The sequence below is a fragment of the Columba livia genome, chromosome 5 (genome assembly GCF_036013475.1).
Source record: "Columba livia isolate bColLiv1 breed racing homer chromosome 5, bColLiv1.pat.W.v2, whole genome shotgun sequence".
Lineage (NCBI taxonomy): Eukaryota > Metazoa > Chordata > Aves > Columbiformes > Columbidae > Columba > Columba livia.
The window spans coordinates 48,208,366-48,231,385 of NC_088606.1; the positions used below are offsets into that span (position 1 = coordinate 48,208,366).

The following is a 23,020-nucleotide window of genomic DNA, read 5'->3' on the forward strand; positions in this document are numbered from 1 at the left end:
TACCATTTCAACCGAGTTTCCTCAGAACTGCCGCCAGGTACATTCAAGACAAAGGGATGTTTTTTGACAAAACTCAGTTTTTGACCAAAAAGCCCAGTTCCAAGTGTGTAAAATTCATTCCATGTCATTTTGTGTTTCAGCTGAGCACATTTCACATTGATCTGTTCAGAACTAGGGCTCTCATCTTATGCCAGCTCCTAGAGGACAACATAGTTCCAGTGCTTTCAGCCTCACTTGCCTGCCTGTTTCATACAGATGTGAACAGGTTCTGTCTGTATTAAACACTGAGCTCAAGGCTCAATGGAAACCTCTGTGACACTATTTCACGATGCAACCCTGATACATTTTGCATAGAGGTAAAGCCCAAAATTAAAAAAAAAAAATATTTAAATAATATTCACTGAGATCAGAGGTTGAATACTGAAAGGCTTCTGTCTTTCACTATGTCAGCTGTGTGCCTCTTGGGTCTTGAAAGCAGCTTACAGACTCAGAGCAGGAGAAATCAGCAAACTCTTAGAATCATAGAATCATTTAGGGTGGAAAAGACACTTGAGATCATCGAGTCCAACCATAAACCAAACACTGCCAAGCCCACCACTACACCATGTCCCTAAGCACTACATCTACATGTCTTTTAAATACCTCCAGGGTTGGTGACTCCACCACTTCCCCAGGCAACCTGTTCCAATGCTTGACAATCCTTCCCATGAAGAAATTTTTTCTGATATGTAATCTAAACCTTCCCTGGTCCAACTTGAGGCTGTTTCCTCTCAGTCTATTACTTGCTACTTGAGAAAAGAGACCAACACCCTCCATGCTACAACCTCCTTTCAGATAATTGTAGAGAGTTATAAGGTCTCCTCCGAGCCTCCTTTTCTCCAGGCTAAGCAACCCCAGTTCCCTCAACTGCTCCTCATAAGACTTGTGCTCCAGACCTTTCAGCAGCTTCATTGCTCTGCTTTGAACTCACTCCAGCACCTCAATGTCTTTCTTGTACAGAGGGGCCCAAAACTGAACACGGTACTCAAAGTGGGGCCTCACCAGTGCTAAGGACAAGGGGATGATCACTTCCCTAGTCCTGCTGGCCACAGTATTTCTGATACAAGCCAGGTTGCTATTCACCACCTGGGCACACTGCTGGCTCATATTCAGTCAGGTGTTGACCAACACTTCCTGGTCCTTTTCCACCAGGCAGCTTTCCAGCCGCTCTTCCCCAGGCTTGTGGCATTACATAGGGTTGTTGTAACCCAAGTGCAGGACCCAGCACTTAGCCTTGCTGGCTCTTGCACTGCAGTGAATGGGCTGTCCTTGGTGTTGGAGGTCAGAACTGGTGGCCATGGACTGTCAGGCCAGCCTCAGCCCCAGCATCCTGGTAAGAGTTGAGTTGAGCTTATTTGAGTGGAGTTTAGCTCCTTTGCCACATTTTGGACATGATCTCCATGTCTTTTCTTTCATTTTCTAGCTATAAATAAAGCCTGAAAGAGTTTTTATTTTACAGATATTTTGAGAGAACTTTTCAGCAGATGTGTTGTACTTGAAAACTTCAGAAACATCTCTACTCTTTTTCCCAATAGACTCTCTGGACAGCTTGAGAACTAATAGGCTTATGATGTCTATGATAAAGGTGTAGCACAAATAGCTGAGAGAATAAGTAATTTTTATCTAGGTTGTTTAAGATGCTGGGTTTTGTTAGTACATGTTTAATGTAACGCCCCTATAGACATAAAGTTTTCTAAAGAAGAGCTTATAGAGCTGCTTATAGAGCAGCTTAGTCTGCTCTATACAGCAAATATCACAGATATCCATGCAGTTTCACAAGAAGCAGCAGTGAAGATGAGCCTTGACCCTTCTGATGCTTCAAAGATTAAAAATGAGAATGGAGCCTTTCTGAGAGGGAGAAGAAGTCCTGATTTATCAGGCCTTTTTTAATCTGTCTCAAAAAGGAACAAGAAGAGTACAGACTTATCTAGCACTTCCTTTCGCCATTTCACCTTTCTGCTGCTTCTTATAGCTCAGGAAATGTCAGAAAAGAGCTGCAGTTAAGGCAGAAGTTTCCGCCTGCAGAGTCATCAAGTGGAAAGGAACCCAGCTGTGTGTCTCCATGCTGTGCTTCAAGAGGATCCATACAAGTCAGTTCACGGAGAGAGGAAACAGCTCTTGTTATACCAAATGATATGTCTGGGAAAAAATGACAAGCTTCTGGGCTAACTTATGCTGTGTTGTTGAAAACTTGTCTGTTTTTTCCAGCTATATCGCTTGGCCTAATCAATAATTTTCCTTCTCCTGTGAACTGTGCCATATTATTAGCCATGTGATTTTTCTCATGTCTTTTCCCTCTATTAGACAATAATATGTTTAAAGAGGCTGAGTTAGGACAGAAAAAGCAAATGATAATTAAAAAACAGCAGCTAATCCCTTAGGCCAGGTAATTACACTTCTGGAGACATCTGAAAACTTTGTAAGCTTCACATTTGTCAATTTAAACCAGATTATGTTCATGAAATGACAGTTATTCCCCCCAAGATAGTGCCAACAACTATGGCTGGCAATGTGTTTAAGTCCATCCCCACTCAAGAAAGCATGTAAGGACTCATTCAATTGTAAACATTATTCTTATGAAGATAAGCATCCATTTCAGAGTGGTTTTGATTGTTTATGCTCCACCATAGGATGAGGTCGCCCGTTTCTGGTGTAGTTCCACCAGGTCACGACTGGGCCTCCCCATAAGGTGCCCTCTCTTCCCAGTTGTCCAAGGGCACTGTCTGTATAGGTGCTGGGTTATCCTCTTCAGCAGGCTGCCACTGTGCCCAAAGTGCCATTATGGAAGTGTCACTGTAGTATCTTTACTGCTGCCATCCTGTGGGGTACAAGAACAGGAGCATCTCTTCCTGGAGGGAAGTTACAATATTATCCCAAACAGGGATAATATTGTAACTCCCATAGCAGGGAAAGTAAACACTCTGGATGTAAAATCTTGCAGAATACAATGATGTACTTAAATAAAAGCAAAAGTACTTAAAAGTAGTGGACAAATAGTGAAAAATGCCTGTATCTTAGTTTTCTCTGACAGGCATTTGACTTGAACAACAAATGAAAATTACTTTGTTCTTCGGTCATGTTCTTCTCTCTTTTTTCCTTTGCTACAGAACAGCTTGCTTTGACTGCCTACTTCCACACATAAGGAGAAGACCTTCTGCTGTGAAAACACTTCTTTGATCATCTCACCTGCTAAGATCTCCTGTCCTTTGTGAATTCCTCAGTTGGTATACAGTGCATCACCAACACTTGGTCTTTTGATTTTATGTTAGGCATCTTCCAGTTTCCACTTTCCACTTCCCACTTCCCCTTCCTCTTTTGCAGAAAGCTAATGAACACCTGTAGCCATCCCATCCTCTCAAAGTGTTTCCCTTAGGCAGGCTATCAGTAAAGTTTAATGACTGACACCTTCCCTGTCTGGCAGGCACTTGTTGAGACCTACAGGCCCACTTTCCATGACAGAGCAGTTCTGGAAACCAGGGTTCATGCTTGGGACTGCAGCACCTGCTCCAAACCAGGGTTTCTGCCTCGAGTAAAGGTAATCACAGAATGTGCTATGGAGTTTGCTGTCACACTGGCCCAGCACCTATTTAGTTCTTTGTTTCATAAATTAAAAGTTATTTTGCACAACAGGTAAGATGAATAAAGCAAAGGCAATTTGCAGTGCTAAAAGAATCTCTCCTATAGTATGCACTCAAGGCTGCACCCCAGATCAAATAACTGTCTGGAAATTCATATACAGAACACATAAGTCTTAGTGAAAAGTCAAAAAAGAGTACAGAAAAGGTAAATGTCTTTCTTGGGAAACCTGCTATCTAGAGATTGATCTTCCATAAATACATCCCCTATTCTGGAGAACTACAAAGAGTAAAAGAAACAATTATGCATTTCTGTGGAAGCTGAAATTAGATGTTCATTGCCTGTCATCTCAAGGGAGTTCATATTTATTCTGTTGAACATTTTACTAACACCAGGAAAATATTATCTTTTCCTAAACATTTGTCCTTTGTCATGTTGCCAAAGCTTTACAGAATGATGAATTCTTTAGTGATAGCAGTGCTATTATTTCTCATTTCTAATGTAAGCAATTTTTTGGTGCAAAATTGAGACACCTCATAATGATGTTCTAATGAGACCTAATGCCTGCATATTTGAACATATGGGAAAAAAGTGCATGAAGCAATATAAAAAATCATTATTCCTGTGGTGAAAGTAGGCAATGCTCACATCAATCACTCATACCAATAGGGCTGCATGTATACGTGACAGTGACGTCCACATTGTAAATAATAGGCAATTGCACAGGTGAAGACAGAAGTTCAGCAGGAACCATCTGAGGCTGCAGCAGATGCAGTGGCATCTGTGCTGGTACTGCGAGGAGCTCTGCACTTGGAATAGCAATGGGCAATGCAAGACAGAAAGCTAGTGAATTTATGTGAGAATAAAGCAGCAAGTAGAGGGTAGATAGTTGCCATAGCTCAGTTAGACTTCCCTATAGGCCCTTCTGAGATATCTTATAGAAGGACAGAAATAAATTTAAACTACCATGACTGAGAAACAAAGTATATGAGTCAAAACTGTCTGGGAGACAGGAAGAAAGAGTAGGAACTATTTTTTTTTCTCATACTTGGCAATGTAGGTGTAGTGAGGTTTCTAACATGGATGTGAAGTCATACATAGTTAAATACATGTACTAAAGATGAGTAAGCTGAGACCTAGCAACTGTCGCAGATACCATAAGGTTAAGCTGCTCAGTGCAGATCAAGGAATGTCTATGAGGTGCTTGCAGAGGATCCAAGTGTAGTCTAAGCAAGGATCTAGGGAAGCAGATAAAACAACAAGCAGAGTTCAATACCAGCATCAGAAGAGTAAGTTACTCCTGCACTTCTCAATGATGGGTTAGTTATCATCAGCTCAGGCAAGTGGGCTGGGTCCTGCTCTGGGCAGGCCAAAGACATAGTGGCTGTAGTGGCAGCTGCATCCCAGCAAACCTTAAAGTATGGACAAAGAAGACCATGATCAAGAGGATGATGCAGTGCTTTGATCTTATCCGTGAGATGCCCCCTATGGGATACTCAGCTCATCCCAATCACTGCATTTCAAATGGATGTTGTGGGATTAGAGGATGGAGAGGAAAAGGAGAGGGATAGAAAAAAAAAATATACTGGTCTCTTGGTAGCAATTTAAAAAGCCATGAGTATTGTCTTAACAAAAAATAGTAACCTGCTGAATCAAGAAAATTTTAGAGAGGTATGGTTTAAGTGTTTGCATGAACCATGAGCTGGAACAGGTTATCCCAATGAGTTTACTATCTATATCTGTTGAAATATACTATCTTGGTCATTTTTGGAGGCAGAACACTATTCAAAGAGGATACTCAATCTTATCTGGCCCGACTGGGTTTATGTAACAATATTCCAACAAACCTATGAATGCTAGGCCTGAAAAGGAAGGAGTGAGGCTTTTGAGAGAGCAGTTTGTAGTGGAATAATGAAAAGGCAGGGGATACTTCAGGTCAGTCCCAAAGGGCACTGCAAGAGCCATTCAGTAATAGAAATCATCCATTGTCACTCAGGCACAAATATTTTGAAAGGAAGAAATTCTGGACAGATTCAGAAAAGCTGCTGGCTTAACATTCTGATGAGATTTCCATAGGGAAGTCACAGTATTTGCAAGGTTGCCAATTTTCAAGCAGTTCTCTCTCAGCCAATTTATTTGTTTCCCTCCCCACAATACTAAACATGATTATATCATATTATGAATGTATCACCTGCCAAATTTCATCTCCTGTTAATCATACTGAGCACTGTTGCCTTATAAAAGAGTCTTAAAGTGATTAAGCTGTTTACTCTGTGCCTATGTACAGAGGAAAAAAAAGTCTCATCAGCTTATTTGGAGTACTATTTATCAAGGCATCCTATTTTATCTTTTCCTCCTCTTTTTGCAGTTGATTTGTCACACTTCAAAGGGAAAGGCTGTAAAATAAAGCAGTGGTTCCACTGTTGTGGATCACATGGAGGAAGTGGATAATATAACACTAAATACACCCCAGCTAGACAGGAATGTGCAGATCTCTGTCATTCGCATCTTACTGTTCTCACTTATTCATTCATGATGTGACTTCTGGTTGAGAAAATCATAAAACATTTAAAGCACTAAAGCAGCTCAACTGGTGTTGCTAAAATCGCAGAGAAGGGCAGGCAATGAAGGTTAGAGCCTCATGTGACACTTAGATGTCACCCTTCTGGCATCTGTACTCCACAGAAGCAGACAATATTTTGCAGCCCAAACCAGTGTGATCTGTCCTATGAAATACAGGTTTGCAGACTAAGTCAATATTTCATTTTACTTATTCATATAGTATGCAGTCCTCACATAAATTCCCCAGATTGGGTTTGGGCTTACTTTATCTAATATCAGACATCTTAAATGTCACTGTTTACATCAAAGGTAGTCTTATAAAATCCCTTTCTAGTGCACAGAGAAGAACAGAAGACTCATCCTGATGCTGATTTTTAAAATAGTGCTAATAAATCACATACCAGAATTTTCTAGTTGTCTCCAATTATAATGAAGAACACCCAAAGCACTAACTCAGATATCTATATACAATCATCTAACATTTGGTGAGCTGCATGTTATCCTCATGTCTAAAATGGAAGACCTATCAAAGAGTGTAAAATGCTAGAGACCAGGACTGAAACATGTCAGTTAAATTACATCTTAGATCAGTAATAGAAGATTGGCAGGGGAACCAATTTTCTCTGATTGACTCCCATTGAAAGAGCAGAAATGGCATATATTATGAAAAGGAATGTGATTGTTCTCTACCTTAGTTATGCATTGTGATATTTCACCATACACAATCCCATTAAGTGGGTCATTGAGTTGGTATTGTAGGCTTCTGCCCAAGATCTCTTACTCGTAATGATGTGCGTGACAGTTTAATGTTTAGAGCAGAGAGATAAAAACTGCATGTAAAACTAATTAAATATTTCAAGGTGCTAGTATTGACTTTGGCCTTGAGATACTGCTGTTACAAACTAATTTTCTAAAAGTCAATGCTTACAAGGTTCCTCAGGAAAGATGCATAGTTTATGAATTTTAACAGGCCAAAACTTTTGGGAAATACATCTGAGGACATCAACAAGAAAATAATTCCCCTCAGAGATCAAATAGCTGGACATACTCAGTTGTGCTCCTGACTTTAACAGTGGCTTCTTCTGAAGACATAGAAAAGCCAACTTTGGATAGTTATGACATAAACAGTCCGCACAGGAAATTTCTTTTTAATGTTTGTTTTTGATAGTGTTTGGGAAAATCCTTGTTCATAAGCACATATAATACAGGAAGATAAATTATATTTAATTTACAATTTTGCCCCTAGTCACATGAATCTAGATGATAAAGTTATTTGAAGTGGTGCACTCATGTGAACTATGCCTATATTACCTGCAAATGATGGTCCCATGACTGCCCCAGGAGATGAATTGCCTCTTTGCCTCAGGGTGAGCTTGCAGGCATGGCCTGAGGTACAACTGGAGCAGCATTTCCATCATCTGTAGGATCATGTATGCCCAGGCCAGCCAAGAGGTAAGTCAAGAGATGCAGGAAATGAAACAAATCAGGCTCATAAACACTCCAGAGTTTCTGTTTCAACATAGCATAAACGTGACTTTCAATTTCAGACAAATTCATATCAGGTAATCATCAGGATCCTTATGGGCCTGCTCATTAAATACTGAGGGACAGTATGTTACAACATATGATCTTTCTGATTCATATCCCAATATCACTGCCTAAAAAATAGTAAAAGAAAATTATTAGGAATTTTTTTTTCCAAGTTTTTAAGCGGAACATCAATAGTAGCCTGGCATGCCAGAGTTTGAAGATGACAAGGATGACATGGAGAATAAATATGTAGAAATAGGATCATCATAGGATCATCAGAACTGTCAACTCTCACATTAGTGTCTGATAGGGACAGAAGATGTGCACAAGATGCTACTTTACAGCAACTTGCTTTTCAGCATCTGGTTTTGCACTAGTTGAAGATGCTGATGACTTTTTTTTTTTTTTTTTAAATAAAATTGAAGACATGACTGCATATTGTCCTTAGAGTTTGATGGGTACATCAATGTCATGGTGACCTTGTTCAGTTGTTCTCAGAACGGACTACTGCTCTGAAAGATCTCAGCCACTTCATCTATTAGTTTGAGCAATCTTGCTCTCTCTTTCTGAATAATTCTATTTTTATTGTCTTTACCATCTTATTCAGGTCTCCCCCTCTTTGTCAAGGTCAGTCAAGTCAATTAAGGGAGAAGGACAGAAAAACTGATTAGCATAAGAGGGTGTTATAATAAATCACGGATGGCAGAAATCCCAAAAGATGCATCAGGAAGATACATGGCATGTTGTAGGGGACTGCGGTGGGTCTGTGGATTCCCTGACGGAGGGTATGGGAACAAAGATTAGCCTTGAAGATATTAAGGTCTACCCATTAGAAGGATGGGAGTAGAGGAGTATCCGAAGATATTAAGGTGTACCCGTGAGAAAGAAGGGAGTTAAAGAGTAACATTCACAATAGCAAAATTAGCCAATGATATGTTACTATTGCAGCCTGTAACCAGTGACAAAAAGACACAAGAGCTGGTAAAGACTATATAAAAAGGTGTTTGTGGCAATAAGTGGAGACTGCTGTTTGTACATAAGAAGAGCTTCGTCTATGTCATTTGTCCATCCCAATCACGACAGCATGTTATTGTACATGTCCTGATTATTTATTTGTATGACATGTAAGACAACTGTATAAAAGATGAATGATTTAATTACTCCTTGTAATTAGAACTTCACAGTTTTTCCTAATTAGACTTTCTCACAGAATATTCATAAGGACATTTTGGCAAATCTGACCTACAGGGACAGAGAAAGTGAGCGTTAATTTCAGTTTTTATGGGGATCAATGAAAGGAGAAAAGGAGATCACAAAAAACCTGCACTTCAAACTAAGCTCTTAATTTGTTAGACAGTACTGCTCAAATCTACATCACTCCATCTTACATCTAACTGCAACGCAGTTACAGCTCATGTGAATCATATTTCCAGAAATGCTACACTTTTACATTTCCAGTTTGGAAAATCAGACATTCAGCACCTTTGAAAAGCTGACCTTCCACAAATTACTTCCAACCTACATTTTTCTGACCCTTATTTCATGCACCCATTAATCTGGCTGGACTTCACGCTGCTATGCTGATCTGGCCTTCTAGGTGGAGCATGGTTAGGTATCTCCAAACCATATTCTCTTCTTGGCTTCCATGCTGACTCACGTGTACCGAAGACCATAAAACATAAGCCCAACTTCAATAAAATCAAAACAGTTGCTTGTTTTCTGTGTTTCTGTTGTTTTGGTGATCAGTTTGAATGTGCTATACAGACTAAAAGTTTCATTCATTAACCTAGAAAGCCTTATTTATTAATCTATGAAGCAAAAATGTATATCACAAGAATGACTTAATCTACGGGTTATTCATGTCCACGTAAGGAAATACGTAATTGCAGCCCTTTTTTGTTACCCACTTAGACTGTAATATCAGTGTCTGACTGATTGTTAAGTAGGCTTGACTACTGGCTAGTTTTAATTTCAAACCAAATCTTCCACCGGTATCTTTTCTTATGCATTGCTACAGTGAAGATCATCACAGACTGCATAAAAAGTGAAACACAGAAGACTCACTGAAAAAACCCATCATGACAGATTAAGACATGAATTAACAGCTGAAAAAAAAGGTATATTGCTTGTTAGGTGCAATTAATCAGCCATATTTTTCTGGCCATATTTTGCTAGTCATCTGCCCAGAAATGTATCTGGAATAATTTAAAACTTCCTTGATTTTCCTGACAAAATCTTTTTAACAAATACAAGCATTACCATTGTCATTACAAGTCACATAGGTCAGGGACCCCAATGTGTGCTGGCACTACCTCTTTTGGCTTCTCTTATTCTCACCCATTTAGCTTTCTGGACTGTCTCAGTCACTGAGGATTAACATCCCACACAGAGATGGGAATAGTTGGTGGAGCTCAGGCCAGGAAAAGGTGTACAATATGCCCTGGCCTGTAGGTGCCTGTTGTGCTGATTTGACTGAAAGTGAGTTAATTTTCTTCATGCAGTTAGAAACTATTCTTTTTCATAGCTAGCATGGTCATTGTTTGGATTTAGTTTGAGAACAAAAAGATAACAACCCAGGACAGAATAATGTTTCTCTTCAAGTAACTTTCCAGTGTTTTTGAGTTGGAACAAAGACAATGTAAGAGCTTACTATTATCTTAGTTGTTGTCTGGGAGCCAAGGCCTTTCTGAGCTCTCTGCCTGCATGCAAGAGGCAGCTGAGAAGGGGGAAGAGATGGGGCAAACCTTGACTGACAACTAGACTGATTAATAAAAATATTCCATGCCATTAGCGTCATGCTTCATATTTAAGGAGTCAGATTTTCTAGCTGCAGAGATGGAGACCAGTTCTGGTTCTGCTCCATTTTGACTGAGTTTTGTTCAGGAGTTCCTTTAGTTCAGCCTGTTGCCATTCTGCCAGTTTGCATCTCTCTGGGATCAGCTGTTCAGGGACAGGGTGTTCTCTTCCTGAGACTGGCTGCTCAGTGTGGACAGAGTTAATGAGGAATTGCATTGAGTATCTTTTATTTTACATTTTATTTTCCATTTAAAATATATTAGCAGTAGTGGTATTTTAGTGTTATTTTGGTAATTTATTAGACTGTGTTTATCTCAATCCACAAGTTTCTCCCTTCCCTTTTGATTCTCTCCACTATTCGGGGGAGTGAGGATTAGTGAGCGAGCAGCTAACATTGTTGTGATTGCTAGCTCGAGTTAAACCGTGACACCTATGTAGGTAGGCTGCCACAGTTCTACAGAGGTTCATAAATGCTGGATATTACACTGCACACATTTGGCATAACTTGAAGCCCAAAGGGCAAAGTATACTCTTAATACTCCTAGAAACTTTAAAAATGTTCCTCAGATGTTACAGTAAGGACTGAGATTTCTTTTAAAAGCTGTATTCTAAAGGCAAACAGTTTGTTATCTCTCTTCTAAAAGGACCCCTTACTTGACAATAATGCTTTGTGCATTGGTGCTAATCTTTCATTGACTGCTCTTGCTGCTACTTTTAAAGCTCTAGGTCTGAGTTTCATTTGAATTTTATTTTCCCTCCGAGATGCAAGCCCTTTCCAGCCTCTCAATGGGTCCATCTTCTTTTACAATGTCTTTCAAATGGTTTAATTAGATTTTGCTTGAGTGGAATGGTATTATTGAATAGTCACTAAAGGTCAAGACATAACTCCACCAACCCTGCTGGAAGCACGTTTGAGGTCAGATGGTTTAAACTCTTTTTTTGGCAGAAGACTCCATCAGTTTCAGTGAGAATCTTGCATGTGAGAAGAGAGAGAAATTAGTTCCATATGTTCTTGTAAGAAGGATGTCCTGCAAAGGCTACCAATCTGTAGTGGCATAAATGAATAATGTTGAAAATCACAGATTTCCTTCCAGCAGAACCTCTGGAGCTTTGGAAAATCATCAGGGCCATTTGGGATGGAATAATCTGAACAGAAGTCACAAAAGAAGAAAGTTTTCTGGTAATGTTCCAGTAACAGAGACAGGATATTTCAGTAGCCTGTGAAAATGGGGTGACATTAAAAGTTCACTAAAATTTCAAAAGTCGAGACAGCGATTTTGTTTCAAATCCAAATTGATTTTATTCAGAACTATACATTCATCCCTAATTACTCTTCATTGAGCAGAACAGTCCAGAGCTTCCAATACTGAGAGTGAAGTTACTGACCCTTCTTGACCTGCCACTTCTTCACAATATGAACCTCATCTCATCTCATCTCATCTCATCTCATCTCATCTCATCTCATCTCATCTCATCTCATCTCCCTGCATCTCAGTTTTTTCTGCACCACAAAACGGTGGTCTTTCTGTTCTTGTAGAATGGACCACACAGTGTTTTCATGTCTCAGGTTTGATGGCAGATTATTAAAAATACAAGTCAGTGGAATTAATTACACATTAATTATTCACTCAATTGTCAATTATTAATTATCAAAGGACTTGTTTTACTCTAAGTTGAAATTGATTACAGGGTATTTTAAAATAACTATCAGAATCTTATGACTCTATCAATTTTTGCAGCACTTTGTTTTACAATTCAGTTTCAGTGGAATGTAATTTTCAAACCTGTACTTCAGTATGCTTAGCAATAGAGCAGATACAAACTTTGCAGCCAAATGCTATAGTGAGATTCCTCAGCAACACACACACATGGTTAAGAGCTTTTTGCTTTTTTTTCATGGAGGATTACATACAGCCTGAAATATTTGGCTGGTGTGATCTGCCTGGTTTGGTCCCTGCCTCTTAAAAGGAATGCAAGAAGTGCATACAGAAGCACTGTGTAAGTTGCCCGGAGTCATTCCTGGAGCTAAAGCTACATCCCACCAGACAACTCTTGTAAACAGGACATGTGCAAATCTGTGGGATCATGGCTGAATTCACTTCTTTGGCTGCTCTATAAGGAGGCAGTGGATCCACCAACTAAACTGATTTTGCAAGGTGCCAAGCTAAGTTAAGCACTGTAGAGTAATGCAATTATATTTCCTGGTGGCAATTATATTTCCTGGTGGCATCATTACCATTACTCAGAGACAACTTGAGAATATCTGATTTAGAACTGGGAAATATTTCCTTTGGATAGTATTGTGCAAGAAAATTGTTAGAAAAAATAAAGTATGCTGCTATGAAATATAGGCTGAAGACGAGGTAAAATCAGTAGTATGTGCTGATAGAAAATAATAATAATAAAAAAAAAGATAAAAGATAAAATCCAAATTAAATTATCTCCTTTGTTTGAATTGAACATTTCCTCAATATCAACATGTTCTGACAAAACATTTCAGTTTTGCCAAAATTGCATTTCCTGGCAGAAATTGACTTCATAAAAAGTTTTTGACTAGCTTATGTGTGTCTGCTAAGTGATTTCTTTTGTGTTTGTGGTTTTCATCCCCTGTGGAGTGAACTTTTAGTGAGCCTCATTCATTCATCTGCCCCACAATAAAAAATGCGTGGCTATTTTAAGCACGTTGTAAAGTGGAACATGTCACTTGGCCAAGCTGCCCTTTCAGCAGTGTGGGCCAGGAATCCCTCTCTGCACCTACCCCATCCCTAGCCCCACCGTGGTTAGGGGCAGTACCTCGGGATGCAAGCCCAAAGAGAGCATGTATGATGTGCCTCCTTCTGGAGATGTTTGCAACTTCAGCTCACCCACAGCAACTGGGATGACTCATATAAACACATATTCATATTTCTGTTTCTTTCCCCTTCACAATATCTTTCTTTCTGAGATGAAAATCAGTATCTCAGAGCTGAGCACTGAACCAATGAAACCACCATAAAAGGGATCAGCTGCCAGAGTCCAGAAAGGGTTAAGGCAGCAGTTGGAGAGGTTTGGGGTGACGTCGTTCTTCTGGATGCCTGAGAAATCTCTTGAAGGTAGTTCCACTCTGGTGAGGATGGGATTGAGCTGAGGTCTGAAATCTGAGATCCCTTGCAGCCTGAAGCTGGTGAGGTCCCAGTAAAAGCTGTTTGTCTGCTTACTCTTCCTGAGCAGTCACACTGCTGCGCTGGTCTGGGCAGTATGGATCGAGCCCCCTGGACCCATGTAGGACTCGCTCTCCTCCAGCTCCTGCTCATCTCCTGCTTGCCAAGAGGTACCGTGAGTGTGTGTGTTCCCAGCACAGCCAAATGAGTCCCTTTCCTTCAGTGTGGTCAGAGGGGTTTGATCTCATGCGCTGTCATGGGAAGTAGAGAGATCTGCAGGGATGGTAATAATAGAAAGAAGAAGCTCTGCTTTATTTTTTTTTCTTGCTGGCATGGAGTGTGGGGCGGGGGAGGTTTGCCCAGGGATGATTTCCAGGCAAACGTAATACCCTTAAAGAGAAACAACAGGCTGGATTTGTTTGCCGGTGACCATCAATAAAAGGGTATGCAATCACTTTGCTTACTACTGCTTTATTTTCTCAATGCTCAGTGCTAAGGAAATGGTGATTTTAAAAGGTATTTAATTCTGAATTGGAAAGTGTAATTTGTTTAGTTTGGCAAGACAGAGATTTTCCTCTCCAGCCCCAACAACAAGAATGGAGGCAAGGGAGGAAAAAAGTGAACGAAAAAAGAAAACAAAAGCCACACATTGTTTCCGATCTGGGCTTCACTTCTGTCAATGTTATTCTTTCAAAAGTAAAGCCTCGTTAAACAGAATGATTTTTTTTATACTCAAGCTTCGTTCCAGTTTCTGCTGAAGCAGCATGTATTGTTTCTTTTTGATAAAGTGTAAAATGCTTTTGAAAAAGCATTTACTGTTGAGTAAATTGGCTGTTGTAAGGGCCATGAATGTGGGCTGTTAACACCTGGAGGTAACCAGAGCTGCTTGCAGCAGCTAGCTGTCAGCATCACAGGCTGCTTTCTCAGGAGTTGCAGCCCTAAGAACTGGGAGGTGAGGTGCCCTCAAACCACCCACCCTTCAAGCCACCACAGATTGCAGCACTCCTGGTGAGGTAAGTGCCTCTTACTGGAGGAGATGTCAGGTACATAGGCACTCCGATTTTGACGGCTACAAATAATTGGTGTCAAAGATGGTGCTTCAGAGCTTGCTTCCCAGGGGCCACGGCAAAGGGTCTGTCCCTGCAGTGCCCTTCTCTGCGGGCCCCTTGGGGCCCAGGGTGTAGGTGACATGTGGTTACCAGGAGTGTCTGGCTCCCAGGCTGGCCACCAGCACTTGCAGCCATTCTGAGAAACTGGCCTCTTGCCAAAGTTTCCCACTGGGGCATGAGCACAAAGAGCTGCTCCACACTGCCATCCCACATGCACCTAATTGTCCTCATGGTGGCCTGTCACTTGCATACTGGCCAGGCAACGTGGCTCTGTGGCATGTGCTGAGGTGTCACAGAAATAGCCCTGCTGGTGGCAGAGCAGCCCTAGGCATGGGCTGCAGCTGTCAAGCAGCTAGGCGGGCAACAAACCACTCCTGCTGCAGGAACAGCATGTCTCTCATTGTGAGAAGCCAATCTGTAGAGTGGACTGCTTGGGAGGCAGGGGGACTGGGCTGCTGGGGGACCCCTCAGCAGCAGTGATAAGGGGAGGCAGGAGGAAGGACAACAGCAGGCAATGGGACACAAGTGCTGTGGGGCTGCAAGACTGGGAAGGAGGATGCTGGTTCCCTCTGACACCAGCTTCTCACATGCCAGGAACAGTGCAGGAAGGGCCTGGGGGACACATGGAGGAAAGCTGTCCCCCTCATTTCCTCTTTTTCCTCTCCTTGCCTCCCCTGCCCTGCTGCTGGTGGAGCAGCTGGCACAGTCACTTGCCCAACACACAGCTGGCAGCATGAGGAGAGGGCCACGTGCTCCACTCTGGCAGCAGTGGGAAGGACACCCAGAGACAGAGGAGGAATGCAAAAGTGCAGTGGCCTTAGCAGGTTGGAAAATATCATTTTGCCTCCTCCCCACAGATGTATCCAATTTTTATCCATATTTATCACACCCAGTTGCACAGGGCCTGCCTCAAGAGTTGGGGGCATGAGTCAGGGAGGTCTGGGAACTGATTTTTGGAATAAACTTGAAGTGCAAGTGACTCATATTTCCTTAAAAATGTATATGTGTGTGTGTTTCTGCCTGTCTAAACCCTTCCCAACCTCTCTTCCCCTCCCCATCCAGCCTCTGTCTAGTGAAGTGGAGGCCAGATGCACTCAGACACATCCAGATATATTCAATCTTACCAAATTGGTTAGTTCAGTTCACATGTTTAGGTTCCTAGCATGGACAAAGGGAAAAAGACTTGCTCTTTATTTTGGAGAAAAGCTGGCGTTACTCACTCTTGACCCTGACACCACCTCAAGGGACTCCCAGGAGTCCCTACAAGGCTGCTGGTGCCCAGGATTTGGCTCTCCATTGGCCCAGAGGGGGCCCTCCCCACCATAGGACTGTGTGGGTGCTGCTGGAAGCATGAGCTCCCCTGGGGACATGGATACCCCTCTCCTTCCTGTGGGATCAAGGATATGGTGCAGAGGCAATAATGGAAGGAGACCATAGGGCAGGGAGACAAGCTATCAGCAGTAACAGAGGGCAGGCAGCCTTAGGGCATCTACAGTTCTTGGTTAGGACTTGACTACACACTGTGGAGAGCTGTAAGGAGTAAAATTTGAGAAGGAAGCTTGGGGTTTTGATGTTTTCTGTGTGGACAAAATTAACTACAAATAAACTCCCAACATGTTCTGGGTCTCACACCATTACAGCAAGCAAGCACCTGAGACAGGTCCAGCACTACTCCTCCATGTTTATAACACAAGCACATTCGCATGTTAGGTGGTCATGAATTTCAATACTGCAGCTGCTTCTCTAGTTTGTGTAAACGATCTGTAACCTGATCCTGCTCAACCAAGGGAAGGTCTTACTTTTGCCATACTTTCTTTTCTCTCTCTAAGGTCTGGGATTCCTGAGAGCTGGCTTTAGTAGTAAAGACAGAAGCGAAGAAGGCATTCGGTAACTCTACCTTCTTTGTGCGATCTGTCACTAGGGTACCCTCCTCATTCAGCAGCGGACCTACATTCTCCCTAAACTTCCTTTTGCTGCTGCTGTACTTGAAGAAGCCCTTCTTGTTGTCCTTGACATCTCTGGCTAGATTTATTCCCAAGCGCAGCTTGGCCTTCCTCACCGCATCCCTGCATACTCTAATAGTCTCCTTATATTCCTCCCAAGTGGTCTGTCCCTTTTTCCACATTACATAAACATCCTTCTTCCACCTGAGTTTTGACTGGAGCTCCTTACTCATCCATGCTGGCCTATTACTCCCTTTTCTTGATTTCTTCCTCATAGGGATCCGTTAGTTGTTGACATCTTCCTCATTTTAAAGCAGATTGTTATTGTTTAAATTGGAGTGCCAGTCATCAGAAGTTCCATGTGTTGAGAGTTTTATAAACAGTGAACTACGAGATAATCTCTTCCCTGAAGAATTTACCATTTACTGTTTCAGTGGAAGTATTGAATGATTCATGTTTAAGATTATGGTTCAGTAGTCTGATATATTCAGTGTTACATTTTAAACTAATTTGTCTGGGAGGAAGTGATGTTTGAGTATTAGTGTCAAGGGTTAAGATTGCAGAGTGACAATAAAACCCTGGCAGATGTATTGTTAACCCCCTCTTCCCCCCCCACCACTTCCCCCTCCCTCTTCCCCCTTTTCCACTAAGGAGAGGCGATTGGGAGGAAAAGAAGGACAGAGTGAAGAGAGTTGGAAAGAATTAAAGATGTTTTACTAATGCTACTAATAAGAATAGAGAAAATAATACAAAATATACAAAACCAATCTTGAAAGTCTCAGCAACTGCAGAGCCGGCAACCAAAGTCCTGGATTAGACTCTGCAGCCAATCGCAGCTGGATTCAGTCTCTCACTAGGCCTCAGTTCGCAGGGACGACTAGCAAGGTCCTCTTCTAATGTCGGCCATAAGCAGCAGGGAAAAGGGCAAAAGGGAAAAAAAAGGGACGAGATCCTCGTGATCTCCCACTTTATATGAAGCATTCACGTGAATGGGATGTTATACACAGTTGGTCAGTTTCTTGGTCTCTTGTTTCTCATCGCCCCTCTCGCGAGATGTCCATCTGTGCTTATCAATAAGTTTGCATTCCATTGCTAGGTTTACCAAAACATGTGTCTGGTGCTCCAGGAAAATGCAGTTAATATGAAGGCTTTAGCTGACAGGCAAATTCACTAAAAGAGAAACTTGTTTTTAGCAAAACCAGGACAATTAGTCAGTTCTCTTGGACCTGCCTACCTTCTAGAGCCCTATCCCATGGGATTCTTCCAAGCAGGACCTTGAAGAGGCCAAAGTTTGCCATCCTGAAGTCCATGGTTTTAGTTCTACTTATTGTCCTGCTTCCTCCATGCAGGATCCTGAACTCCACCATCTCATGGTCGCTGCAGCTGAGGCTGCCCCCAACCGTGACATCTCCCACCAGTTCTTCTTGGTTTGTTAGGACAAGGTCCAGCAGCATGCCTCTCCTCATTGGATTCTCCACAAGTTGTCAAAAAGTTGTCATCAATAGTTTGTAGGAGACTCCTAGACTGTGCATGCTTAGCTGTGTTGCCTACCCAGTAGATGTCAAGGTGATGGAAGTCTCCCATGATAACCAGGGCATGTGATCATGAGGCTACTTCCAGCTGTTTGTAGAAAGCCTCATCAACTTCCTCTTCCTGATCAGGTGGCCTGTAGTAAACACCCACAACAGTGTCCCCCATATTAGCTTGTCCATTAATTTTTACCCATAAGGACTCAACTTATTTGTCATATCCCCCAGGCAGAGTTCAAGACACTCGAGTTGCTCTCTCACATAAAGTGCAACTCGTCCACCTTGCTTTGCTGGCCTGTCTTTCCTAAAAAGTACATGGCCTTCCATGACAACATTCCAGGCATGTGAACTGTCCCACCATGTCTCTGTAATAGCAATGAGATCATGGCCCTGTGAATGCACACAGATCTCTAATTCTTCCTGTTTATTCCCCATGCTATGCACATTGGTGTATAGACACTCCAGGGAAGTACTCAAGCATGCGGGTTTCCCCCAAGTGGTGCAGAAAGATCCACTGCAGCCATGTGCACCCTTGAGCTGGTTCGCCTTCTGGTTGTCATCTTGGGAGGCAGATAATAAATATTTGTAGCTGCTCTGGTTGGTCTGGCATATTCCCTAGTTGGACATGATTGTGTGAGCATCACCACTTTGGACTCCACCCCCAACCTCATCATTTTAAAGCCTTCCTAACCTTGCCCCTTGTTGTCTCATCCCGCAGCATGTCACAGGTGAGCCCATTTACATCCCTCTCGCCCATCGTATCTAGTTTAAAGGCCTGTCAATGAGCCCTGCTAGCTTGTGTGCAAAGATCCTCTTGTCCCTATGTGAAAACAAACCTGGTGCCATGTAGGCCACCTCATTATCAAAAAAGCCACAATTGTGGTGGTGACACCAGTCATGGAGCCATTTATAAATAGAGTGCACCTATCTGTTTCTTCTAAGGTCAGTATATTCATTACCATTCCCGTTCCTTGTATTGCAGCACAGAAGAAACAAAATCTCTTCCTGATCACACTAGTATAATTTTTCAAGCCAGAATAAGCTCCTCTACCCCAGAAAGAACTCAAGGCCTGAAAGGTAATGTGGCAACCTCTCACTTTTAGTCTTACCCTGGCTATTCTATCCTGTCACAGCCCTTCTCGGATGAAGACACAAGGCCACAGTGCTGACAATAACACAAATGCCAACTCATTATTACAGAGATTAAATTGAAGTAGGGGCAGGTTTAGGGCAGACTTCTTCAGGTTGCTTTAGATGCTAAAAACACCCTGACTTGTGGCATAGATTGCCTGTAATTTAAATCCAAGTATGACAAAAAGATATAGTAAAAGGAATCTGTGTAATGTTTAGAGGGCAAGAGGAAGGTGTATGCAGAGGAGAATGAGGTTTAAACTGGAACTTGATCTGAAATGTGGTAGAGGCATGAACACTTGAATGCAGCTCTCTTGGCCTGTGGCCCAACTGGCCTGTCCCTGAAGGGAAAAGAGGGAATATAAAAGTATGGTACAAGAAAATGGTGAAAGAAGCAGAGTTTTCGACTCAGGAGGTGTGGACTGTAGCTCTATTTTGCACTTTAGAGCTTACCACCAGGGAACAAGGGCTGTTGAAATGTAAGAACAAAGGAAAAGGGAAGTTTCCAATAGGAACAAGCATCCTACCTTCAGCTCATAGAACGTCCCAAGTTGGAAGGGACCTACAAGAATCATCAAGTCCAACTTCTGTCTCTGCATATGACAACTCCATAGTTCGCACCATATGTCTGAGGGTGTTGTCCAGTCTCTTCTTGAATGCTGCCAGTCTTGGGGCTGTGACTACCTCCCTGGGGACCCTGTCCCAGTGCTCTACCACCCTCTGGGTGAAGAAACTTTTCCTAATGTCTAGCCTAAACCTCCCCGGCACATCTTCCTGCCATTCCCTCGTGTTCTGTCATTGGTCACTAAAGAGGAGAGTTCAGCGTCTACCCTTTTCCCTCCCCTTGTGAGGAAGCTGTTAGACCACGATGAAGGTCTCCTCTTTTCCAGGCTGAATGAACCAAGTGACTTTAGTCTCTCCTCATAGGGCCTCCCCTGCAAACCTTTCACCAACTTTGTAGCCCTCTTCTGGACACTCTCCAGTAGCTCGATATCTTTTTTATCCTGTGGCGCCCAGAACTGCATACCGTGCTTCAGGTGAGGCCACACCAGTGCAGAGTAGAACAGGACAATCACCTCCCTCACCCAGCTGGCAACGCTGTGCTTGATGCACCCCAGGACACAGTTAGCCCTCTTGGCTGCCAGGGCACACTGTTGGCTCATGTTCAACTTGCTGTTGACCAGAACCCCCAGATCATTCTCCACAGAGCTGTTTTCCAGCATCTCATCCCCCAGTCTGTATATACAGCCAGGGTTGCCATGTCCCAGGTGCAAAATCTGGCACTTGCACTTGTTGAACTTTATGTGGTTGGTGATTGCCCAGTTCTCCAATTTGACCAAAACTCCTGCAGGGCCACTCTGCCCTCAAGAGGGTTGACAGCTCCCCCCCAGTTTTGTGCCATCAGCAAACTTACTAAGCAATCCCTCAAGTCCTGAGTCTAAGCAATTTATGAAGACATTGAAAAGTACTGGCCCTTAGTACTCAGATCTTCTTTTTTCTTTATATGACTGAAGAACCTTTTGCTATTATTTTCATATCCCTTGCAAGGTCAAATTGAGCTTGGATTTTGGCAGTTCTTCCTTTGTCCTTGAGCTATGAGGCATAGCTTTCTTTAATGATCAGACTATTTTCCATCCCTGACAGGTCTCTCCTTTTCCCTTGAATGAGAGATTGGATTGGACTCATTGTATATCCCACAAGATCCATCACTATCATTTCCAGCAGACCTTGTATTGAACCAAACAGTGGAAGCTTGATAGTCCATCAGATTAAAACTATTTACCCTTCAGGCTATTGCAGCACCAGGAGTAACCTACTTCCACTCCTTCCCTTTACTGGCTTCTGTGGGTTCAACAGGCAGGCAAGCATGACTTAAAAAGGAAGTCACTGAGCTGAGTCAAAACCAAGAGCAAAGGCTGAAAGTTTTGCAGTCTTGAGGATCTGTGTAGAAACTGAGGTCCTGTTACTTACAGGGAAAGTCAGTAAGCATTAAATTACTCAGAAAATTGGCTGTGCATTTCATTCAGTGCCAGTTCCTCTGTAGATGCTCTCCATACATTCTTCAGCAGCTCAGCTCCCAGTGCTGGCTCAGCTGACCAGAGCAGGATTAGCCAGCCCACCCCTCCCCATGGTCCTGCTGCATCTGCTCCTTGCTGCGGCTCAACACCCACATGCAAGTTTTCACAGAGGAAGCTTGAGGCCCACCTGTTAGCGAGGACTTGGCTCCTCCAAAGCCCTGGCTCAGCACTGGGGAGCAGGGGAGGTGGTAGGGTCACTGTGATGAATTGCCACTGCTGTAACTCAGCCCTCAGAGTGATGCTGCTAACAGGGAGGACATTGACTGGCAATATCCTCTCCTACTACCATCCCACAAAATTCATTAATGAACAGCCTTCAGGATCTGAAATATACCATAGGGACAAGGGGGTCTTGCTAGGTGCGGATGTCAGTGAAAAGAATGAAGTTTTGCCATCCAAACATGGAAATGCATGAGAATTACAAGCCACCCTGCTTATGCCTCAGTGCTCACCTCCTATCTCACTTGTCCCTCAGGCTGGATTAAAAGCATCAGGTGAAATGTTGCATTGTGCTCTGTCAGGATCCCAAGCCAAGCAGGTCTTCCATCCTGTGTCTTCCCCCCTGTGTCTTCCCCAGAGGTTCAGGTGCCTTCCAATGCAGCCATTTCTTGCTTGGTTTCTATGGTCTGGAACTGCTTCCATGTGTGCTGTTTATATCTGGATTTAATGGGCTTTTCTTCCATCATTAAAACCCCATAAAATAATCCACTGTTTATTTGCCTGTCCAGAGACTTGTTTGTTCCTTTCAGTTAAATATTTTGCCTGGGTTGTCAAGAAGCTTCTTCCTGCTTCTCCCCAAATGAGGTCACACCACTTTCTGGACTGTGTTTGGTGCTGGGAGACACAGCCACTGCCTGCAAGTCAGACTGCCTGCTTTGAAAGATTATAAAAGTCAGGACCACAGAGTATGCCACAATTATCTCTACCACAGCTGGCCAAGGCCTGTCTTCCAGTATTTTACTCATTCAATAAATCTCCTCCTGCTCTTCTCTGCCTCATTCTTTTCTGTTTTTGGCTAATAATGGCCAAGCATGGGTGTGGGGAGCTGTCAGTTGTTGCCATTCCCCAAACACACATTGGGGGAGGAGGGTTATGCCTCTTCCTCCCTGGAGTCCAGGCTGAGCTCAGCAACACAAACAAACATTCATTACACATGCTAGTGACTCTGTGCATCTCCCTCTTAAATTTCTGACGGAAAAGTTTCCTTTGCCTTTTTTTTTAGTAGCCTAGAGATACTTAGGCAAAACAAAAGGGATCCTGCTGTTATTAAGGAGGTGCATAAAGTCTTCACACAAATTTATTTAAATAATAGCTTCTACAAAAGTTCAGAATAATACATTTCGTTATTTCTGTGAAGAAAACTCTAGATGATGGCTTCAAAAAAATCTCAAATCCATAAATTTCCTTAGCAAGGCTACATATGTTGCCCAAACTGCAGTACCTGAAAACCTGAAAAGGAATTAAATTGTCAGTAAAACAAAAGACAGTCTATTTTCATTGTCTTAGTTGAGACAAGGGCAAGAAGTGAGCAAACAGCATTTCCAGGTGGCAGTAAACTTATTTTTACAATTCTTTAAGGCCAAGATC

The 23,020-nt window shown here is 42.5% G+C and overlaps 1 protein-coding gene and 1 long non-coding RNA gene across 13 annotated transcripts in view; one reads left to right on the forward strand and one right to left on the reverse strand.

Annotated features, from left to right (window-relative positions):
- The window catches only part of PAMR1 (peptidase domain containing associated with muscle regeneration 1), a 108,855-nt gene that overhangs the window by 15,689 nt on the left and 70,146 nt on the right, over positions 1-23,020 (forward strand). Inside the window, exons 1-2 of one of the 12 annotated variants that reach the window (XM_065064865.1) lie at positions 9,765-13,813; positions 19,207-19,301. The exons of 3 other annotated variants lie outside the window; for them this stretch is intronic. Coding sequence is in view for 6 of the 9 variants with exons in the window: in XM_005500236.3 (XP_005500293.1) it covers positions 13,741-13,813 (73 nt within the window). In the remaining 3 variants the exon portion in view is untranslated. Of the gene's footprint in view, positions 1-3,146; positions 3,575-3,602; positions 13,814-19,206; positions 19,302-23,020 lie in introns of those variants that run through there. 8 more of the 12 variants (XM_021284557.2, XM_065064861.1, XM_005500236.3 and 5 more) reach the window with 8 other exon arrangements.
- LOC135579601 (uncharacterized) lies at positions 17,393-22,565 on the reverse strand. Its single transcript, XR_010473043.1, has 2 exons — positions 21,886-22,565; positions 17,393-18,361 (listed from the first exon to the last, which is right to left on the reverse strand). It is a non-coding gene; the product is annotated as an uncharacterized LOC135579601 (long non-coding RNA).